Source organism: Triticum aestivum, chromosome 5D, assembly GCF_018294505.1.
Source record: "Triticum aestivum cultivar Chinese Spring chromosome 5D, IWGSC CS RefSeq v2.1, whole genome shotgun sequence".
Taxonomy (NCBI): domain Eukaryota; kingdom Viridiplantae; phylum Streptophyta; class Magnoliopsida; order Poales; family Poaceae; genus Triticum; species Triticum aestivum.
In genome coordinates, this window is record NC_057808.1 from 227,270,836 (window position 1) to 227,279,088 (window position 8,253).

The 8,253-nt window shown below is 51.4% G+C and overlaps 1 protein-coding gene across 1 annotated transcript; it reads left to right on the top strand.

Moving 5' to 3' along the window:
- Positions 1–389: 389 nt before the first annotated feature.
- Positions 390–3,587, top strand: LOC123120311 (uncharacterized). Its single transcript, XM_044540281.1, has one exon. The coding sequence runs from the start codon at positions 541–543 to the stop codon at positions 3,259–3,261; it is 2,721 nt and encodes a 906-aa protein (XP_044396216.1). The 5' UTR covers positions 390–540; the 3' UTR covers positions 3,262–3,587.
- The last annotated feature ends 4,666 nt before the right edge of the window (positions 3,588–8,253 follow it).

The following is an 8,253-nucleotide window of genomic DNA, read 5'->3' on the forward strand; positions in this document are numbered from 1 at the left end:
TATTCAATAATTATATGTATTTTCAATTTTAGTTTTTTAGTTGTTATATTCGAACTCAAAAAAAAGTTGTTATATTATTGATCAAATATTCAGGTTCATATAGATCACTTTATCGAATTAGAAAATACTCCCTCTGTAAACTAATATAAAAGCGTTTAGATCACTAGTGAGGGAGTACATGTAAGCGCGGACTTTGCTTTTCCGTGTATTTTCGATGCCACCGAAAGCCACGAGTGCGCCACCGCGGTCAATAGCTTCGCAGTCACCGTCCTCCGTCCCCGGCCGCGTCGCCGTGACAAGACCGACGTTCTTACCGCGTCCTCGCTCCTACGAAATTGGCATGACATCTCCACGATCCCCTCGCGGCCATCCAAGAACATTCCTCGCGACAACGGACCATCGCTCTCAAATCTCAATAAAACCACCCCCAGTTCGCCACTGAGCTGCTCAGATTCAGAGCTTCGCAACAAGCGAGAGCGAGCGTCCGTCTCTGTCCGTCCACGAGCTCCGATCTTCTAGACGCCGGGAGCCGAGCCGGCGATGGCGGCGCCTGCTGCTCTTGACGTTAGCCTCGAGAGGGTAGCTACGGCACCGGCCGTTCCACCACCCGGCATCGGCGTCGACAGTGCCACCGCGGAGGCGGAGTTCCTCTGGGAGCTGCGCAAGTACGTGCTGCTCCTCGCCACGCTCGCGGCCTCCGTCACCTACTCCGCGGGGCTGAGTCCGCCAGGCGGGTTCTGGCCCGACAACGACGCCGACAGAGGCGCGCGTCTCGCCGGCGACCCGGTGCTCCTCGTCACCTACCCGCGCCGATACAAGGCCTTCTTCTACTGCAACGCCACCGCCTTCGTCGCCTCCCTCGTCATCGTCAACCTCCTGCTCGTCCGCTCGCTCGGCCACCGCCGGCGGTGGCTGCGCGCGCTCCAGGCCGCCATGCTGCTCGACCAGTTCGGTCTCATGGGGGCCTACGCCGCGGGCAGCTGCAGGGACGCGGCCATGTCCGCCTACGTCTTCGTTCTCGTCGCCTTGGTTGCCTGCTACGTCTCCGCCCACGTCCTCGTCTTCGTGCTCTTCGCCCCGACAGCGCGCGGCGACAAGGTCACGCCGGCCGACAGAGTGGAGCGCGCGCGCAAGTACCTGCTCATCTTCGCGACGCTGGCGGCGACCATCACGTACCAGGCCGGTGTCAGCACGCCGGGCGGGTTCTGGCCGGGCAGCCAGGACAGCGACCACCTGGCCGGCGACCCCATGCTCCGCGTCCAGCACCCGTCCCGCTTCATGGTCTTCTTCTACTCCAACACCACCGCGTTCGTCGCGTCGCTGGTCGTCGTCATGCTGCTCATGAGCAACACCGTGACGCAGCACGGGTTCCGGTCATGCGCACTCTGGGTGTGCACGGGCGCGGCCATGGTGGGGCTCATGGGCGCCTTCGCCTCCGGGAGCTGCCGGAGCCTCAAGACCTCCATGTACGTCGTCGCGCTGGTGGCCGCCGTTCTCCTCTACATCGCCATTCAGGCACTCGTGTTCTTGTGCGAGCCCGTGAAGAATTTGATCCACGACTGGCAACAAGCACTTGACAGGTACCTCAACAAATTTGAGAGATTGGACTTGGAGCAGCAAAATCAGCAGCAAAGCAGAGCATCCGAGCACGGCAATGACGACGCGTACCAGATTCTGAGGAAGTCGCGGATGTATCTGCTGCTCCTCGGGATTCTTGCGGCGAGCGTGACATACCAAGCCGGACTGAACCCACCGGGCGGCTTCTGGCAAGGCGATGCAGCCGCCGACAGTCGCCACCACTACCTCGCCGGCGACCCGATCCTCCACATCACGTATCCCCGGCGATACCTGGCCTTCTTCTACTGCAACGCCACCGCCTTCGTCGCGTCGCTCGTCATCCTCATACTCCTGCTGAGCAACATACTCAGCACCCAGGGGATCAAGTACTGCGCGTTGCAGGTCGCCATGATCCTGGACCTGTTTGGCCTGATCGGCGCCTACGCCGCCGGGAGCTGCCGGCAAGTGTCCAAATCCGTGTACGTCTCGCTGCTCGTCGTTCCTGTGTTCCTCTACGTCGGCATCCATGTCGTGGTCTTCATGTTAGAAGTGTGGCCGGCTCGCCCGGCATGGATCCAAGCGTTGAGTGAGAAGATGGAGCAGTGCGCCCCCAGCTGGCTCAAGGAGCTGTTCGAGCACCCCGAGCAGGGGGAGGAGGAGGCGGCGGACGTCGAACGGACACTGGAGAAGAGGCGGAAGCTTCTGCTGCTTCTTGCGATCCTTGCGGCGAGCCTCACCTACCAAGCCGGCATGGGCCCGCCGGGCGGCTTCTGGCAAGAGAGCAAGCTCGGCCATGTCGCCGGCGACCCGGTGCTCAACGACAACTACCCGCGCCGCTACGTGGCCTTCTTCTACTGCAACGCGACGGCCTTCGTCGCGTCCCTTGCCGTCATCATGCTGCTGGTGAACAGGAAGCTCTCGGCGAGAGGGATACGGTCTCACGCACTGCGGGTGTGCGTGATCCTCGACCTCGTCGGCCTCATGGGCGCCTTCGCCGCCGGGAGCTGCCGGAAGGTGTCGACCTCGATCTACGTCCTCGTTCTGACATTCGCAGTTCTGCTCTGCATCGCTCTCCAGGTCACGCTGGTCTTGTCGGAGACGGCGCAAGGTCTTGCCAAGAGGCTCCTGTCAAAGCTCGGCGCGGGCGAAGACCAAGCCGGAGGCGACGGGCGGCATGGCACGGGCGTCGCCGCCGGAGGGGCGCGTGATCTCTGGGACGAGAAGCTGCCCAAATACCTGCTGCTGCTCGCCGCGCTCGCCGCCGCCGTCACGTACCAGGCCGCGATGAGCCCGCCGGGCGGCCTCTGGGGCGACACCACCGGCCACACCGCCGGCGATCCGGTTCTCACGAGCAACTACCCGCGCCGGTACAAGGCCTTCTTCTACTGCAACGCCACGTCCTTCATGGCGTCCCTGGTGATCATGGTCCTCCTGCTGATCAAGAGGGTGAGCGACACCCCGCCGGCGCTCTTGGCGCTGCACGCCGCCATGATCCTGGACCTGTTTGGCCTCATGGGTGCGTACGCCGCTGGGAGCTGCAGGAGGGTGAGGACGTCGGCCTACATCCTGGCGCTGGTCGTCGGGGTCTCGGCGTACATTGCTGTGCTCGTCGTGGCATCCATCGGCATAGCGGGGCGACTGAGAAGCGCAATGGACTGGCTGACGGAGCAAGTGACGCGGTGCTTCTCCGTGCATGATATGTAGGAGAACTTTGTAGAATTGCAGGGTGGCCTGCTCTGGCCCCACGGACCTTGTTTGTAGGCTTGTAGCATAAGTGTTATAGATGCGTCTGGCTGGCGGCCGTTGGCTCAGCTAGCGGTAGCGAGCGGCCGGTCAGAAAAGGAAAATTCTTGTCCCCCATTCTTAGAAAGGAAGGCCTCGTAAATTCCGTTGGCTCGATAGGCCAACCACTAGACCCTGTTTGTGGTGGGGTGCGCTTTGGTCCCTGATTTTTCATGCCCTTTCTTCCATGTCCGACCTGACACACGGGTGTGGTCCCTTTGCTGCCATAGCTTTGATTCCTTTTTGCATGCGTGTGTTGATTTGACCTTCGCTGCAGCTCCACATGCTATTTGCTGCCATCATGTAATTATTTGTCTAAGATATTGATGTATTTAGACACATTTTAGTGTTAGGTATATTTTTTTAGACAAATATAAGACAACTAATTTGGTACAAGACACCACTAGCATTTAGAAAAATTAACACCATGGCTACTGTTTTGCGGCCGCTCTGTGCAACTAGACCCTGTAGTAAAACCAACTTTTGACTGGATGTGTGCAAATAGACACAAACTAGGGAGTAGTTTTGCAGATAGCCCAAACTAGAAACATGGACCGGATGTTCCTGTTTGTGCAACTAATCACATTTCCAACAATGCCAACTTTTTATGCAATGTGTGCAACCAAACAACCAAATACTAGAAAATATGGATTGGATGTACTGGTTGTGCAGAAAGAAGCACATATTTGCGCAACTAAAAAAGCATGGGTTCCAAAAGAAACCTTTTTATGCCAGGTGTGCAAATAGAAGCCTATATTTGTGCCAACTAAAACATGGATCCAAAACCAACTTTTCCTTCTTTGTGTGCAACCAAACAGCCAAGACTAGAAAAGAGATGTGCAAACTAACTATGGATCCAAAAGCCAGCTTTTGCTGTAAATGTGTGCAATCAACACACACAGACATGGATGTGTGCAGTCTGTGCAAAAAAAAAAACACATATTTGTGCAACTAAACATGAATCTAAAGCCAACTTTTACTGTAAATGTGTGCAACTACAACATGAATCCAGGCCTCCAAACAGCTTGTGGCAGAGGGGGGACTTTTGTAATGGGCTCAACATATTGTTCAACTTCACCAACCTCCCAGGTGATGCCCTTATCCTACCAGCTTGTGACTGCCGTTCTGCATTATCTCCTTCATTACCCTCACCCCCTGCACAATATCATGAAGGTAAAAAAAGGTGATTAGTTAACACTGCATAATTTTTTTGTTGTTCTTCAGAAATCTGGATTAAAAAAGTTGAGGATGCCAACACAGTATTTTGTTTTCTGTGCAACTAGAAATGCTAAGGATGCTAACTAAATACATACTCTTGTGCAACTAGAAAAAGTCTTGAGTATGTCAACTAGTTAGAAAAGTATTGTGCAACTAGAATTGCTGAGGATGCCAACTAATTGGATACTACTGTGCAAGTATAAAGTCTGAGGGTGCCAAAGATACTCTTGGGCAACCCTCAATTTTTTTGGAGATGGGACTAAATTATATAATGCTGTGCAACTAGAAAGGCTGAGGATGTCAACATTATCTGCTTCATTTCTCTCATTCCCTTGAAAATATCTTGGGGTTCGCAAAAAAAAGGCAGAGGTGATTAGTTATCATTACATACAAATATTTGTTCTCTGGAAAACTAGATTAAAAAGTTGAGGATGGCAACTTGATATCCTGTTTGTTCTGCAACTAGAAATGCTGGTGATGACAACTAATGAGATATTCTTGTGCGACTAGAAATGCTGATGATGCCAACTAATGAGATATTCTTGTGCAACTAGAGAGGCTGAGGAAGTCAACTACTTGGATAATGTTGTCCAACTAGAATTGCAGAGGGTGCCAACTAAATAGATACTCTTCTGCAACTAGAAAGCCTGAGGGTGCCAAGTCATTACGTTGGGCAATCCTCAATTTTTTTTAAATGAGACTAATCTGAGTTCTTGTGCAACTAGAGAAGCCGAGGATGTCAACTAGTTGTATAATGTTGTCCAACTAGAATTACTGAGGTTGCCAACTAATTAGATACTATTCTGCAACTAGAAAGCCTGAGGATGCCAAGTCGTTACATACTCTTGGGACAATTCTAAAAAACTTGAAGATGGCAACGTTGAGCAACTAAGAAAGTTGAGCATGCCAATGCTTAATTAGTCCTTCTGCAACTATGTATGAAAATTAATACACTTGGCTGCCTATATGTGGAGTAAAAGATATTCCTCATGAAATTTTATTTTACCTCAGCGGCTGCTGCAGAAGATGTGGCATCTACCCCTTTGGATACTGCCTCCGTGCGCACCTTTCTTCTCTGCAATTTTACTAAGAGGAATCTTTCCCCACCCTAAAGTTGTGTAAGAAAAAAATGAACAAGCATAAGGGGTTGAGAAAAAATTAAACATGTATGTGTGCCATATAAAAAACCTAAAGGATAAAAGAAAAATGAAGGAAAATAAATTCCAAAGGATTGTTGTTCTCCACTCACATCGTCACCCTCTCCATCCCCGTCCTTATCATCGCCACGCGGCTGCCGCTTAGCAGCCCTTTTTGAGTTCCGTCGTGAGATCGGATTTGCAGAACCCTACAATGAACAAAAACATTGGGATGCTAAGAGGGTAAAAGAAAAGGGCATAATAAAAATGGTCAGAGGATAAAACCCAAAACATTAAAGTGGTAATAGGGTAAAAAGAAAAAAATGGGAACCTCTGTTTCATTGTCAGGCACATCTCCTTCTCCAGCCATTTTGGTCTTTGCAAAAAAATACGAACAATGTATTAGTCAAATTAACAGAAGTTGCACAGGGGAGAGAAAATGTGGTGGGTTGGCCACTTTTATATATGAAGTTGGCTAGTTTGAATTAAAAGAAAAGTTGCACATGATTTGCTGCCTAGTTGAACAAAAAATAAGTGCCACCCAAAACACAATACTCCATCAGAAGAAAAATTAAGTTGGCTATTTTTATCATAATGTTGGTAAGTTTTATCTAACAAGTTGCACAAAGGGGCTGCCCGGTTGCACAAAAATGGCTAAAAAAGGAAACAAATCTGCAAACTCCTACACTATTGCAGGCCAACTGAGCAGCCCGCTGAGCATATTGGTGTGTGTGCGACTAAACATTATTGTGTGTGCAACTAGACTACATTGCAGGCCAACTAAGCATGTGTGTGTGCAACTAGTCCTGCCAACTAAATATCAATGTGTGTGCAACTAGATTACATTGCAGGCCAACTGAGCATATGTGTGTGCAACTAATCCTGCCAACTAAACAACAAATGTGTGTGCAACTAGATTACATTTGCAGGCCAACTAAGCATATATGTGTGTGTGCGCAAAAACACCCCAGAGTGCATGAACAAGCTTTTATGCAATGTAGTCAACTTCCCTGCCATTCTTGTGCAACTACATAATCTAACTAGCCAACTACATAATGCTCTCTGTGCAGCTACCCAGATCTATCAAGTAAATACATAGGGGAGTGGGTGCACCACCACCTAGCATCTCGTCATGTAGTCCCGACGCAACATACATTGGGACCGAAGCAAGAAATCCATCCCTATGTCCCACCTACCCACCACAGCCATGGCGACCGGAACCTCACCGGAAACTGCAGCTGCAGACATGAAACACCAAATTTGGGGCCTAGGTCGTCCTCCGCGTAGGAGCTCGGAGGCGTGACGCCCAACCGGCAAGCTCGACTGCCAATGCATATTTTTATCACAACAACGTTTCAGCTTGTAAATCATGGACGCCCAAAAGCCCATGTTATCTAAAGTAGCTGAAAATGAGACAACCACAAGTACACCCAAAGAGGCTGAACGCTTGAGGAGTCATCTATAGTCCAGAACACTGAACCTAGACCATGTGGTAAACCTGCACTTATAACGAACCGAGGAGACATCTGTAGTCCTCTCATGGTAATTGCTATGAGCATATCTACTCTCCTACAGTGATCCCAAAACCAAACTTCTACTTCTTCTTTGAACGGTCAATGTGTGTCACAAACTACAAGTTCAGAAGATAGTAATCCAAAAATATCAGCACATTCATTGCTGGGAGGAAACATTTTTATCGGAACGGTCATATACTACAACTCATATTTCATCGGAGCTGCACATACCTCTGCCGACAGAAGAAAGTTGGCACATATGTTCAATCTCCCACCCAAGTATGCAGCAACAACACCTACATGGCACTGTAATCGACCGTCGGAGTTGGGGACCTAGGGAAACAGGCCCTCCCGACCGCGGCGTGCGTCGCTAAGAGGAGACAGCAGGAGGGGAACGGCCGGGCGCGTGCTAGGCGCGGCGCGCGTCGCCAGGAGTAGGCAAGTGCAGGAGGCGGCCGGGGTGTACTTGGCGCGGCGGGCGGCGCGGGGAGGTGGCTAGAGGAGCGCGGCGGCCAAGCGCGTAGCCGAGAGGAGGACCGCGGCGGCCCTTTCCCGTCGGGGCTGCGGCGGCTGGGCGACCCCTGCTCCTGCTCATAGAAAGAGCAAGGAGGAGACGGCGACGCTGCTGGTCCGGCTTGCCGGCTGATCTGCTCTCCAGGCTCGTCCGGTCCGCCGCCTCGCCTCGACCTCCCTAGCCGCTGCTTCACCAGATCCGATCTAGACGAGGGAAAGAGGATAAGGAAAGGCTTTTTTCTCAGAGAGAAAGTAGCGAAGGGAGGATAGTGTGTGGGCTTTGAGCCTCCGGCCAGATAACACCTGCGCTTGCGGGCCGATGGATTCGACGCATTGAGCGGTCGCCGTGCGGCCGCTCGGCTCGACCAAATAATGCATGTGCACTTTTAAGATTTTAGGTAAGTGTTTTAGGACTTTTGTTCTCTCTATAGTTTCTGAACTTCCCTTGGGATCCCAAATGTGGTAGGACCTTGTTTTTTCATCCTAATTGTTTAGGACTTTTGTTCTCTCTGTAATTTCTAAGCTTCCTTTAT

What these genes read in the sequence shown, in the direction of transcription:
- LOC123120311 (XM_044540281.1), top strand. Translation starts at nt 541, where the DNA reads ATGGCGGCGCCTGCTGCTCTTGACGTTAGCCTCGAGAGGGTAGCTACG.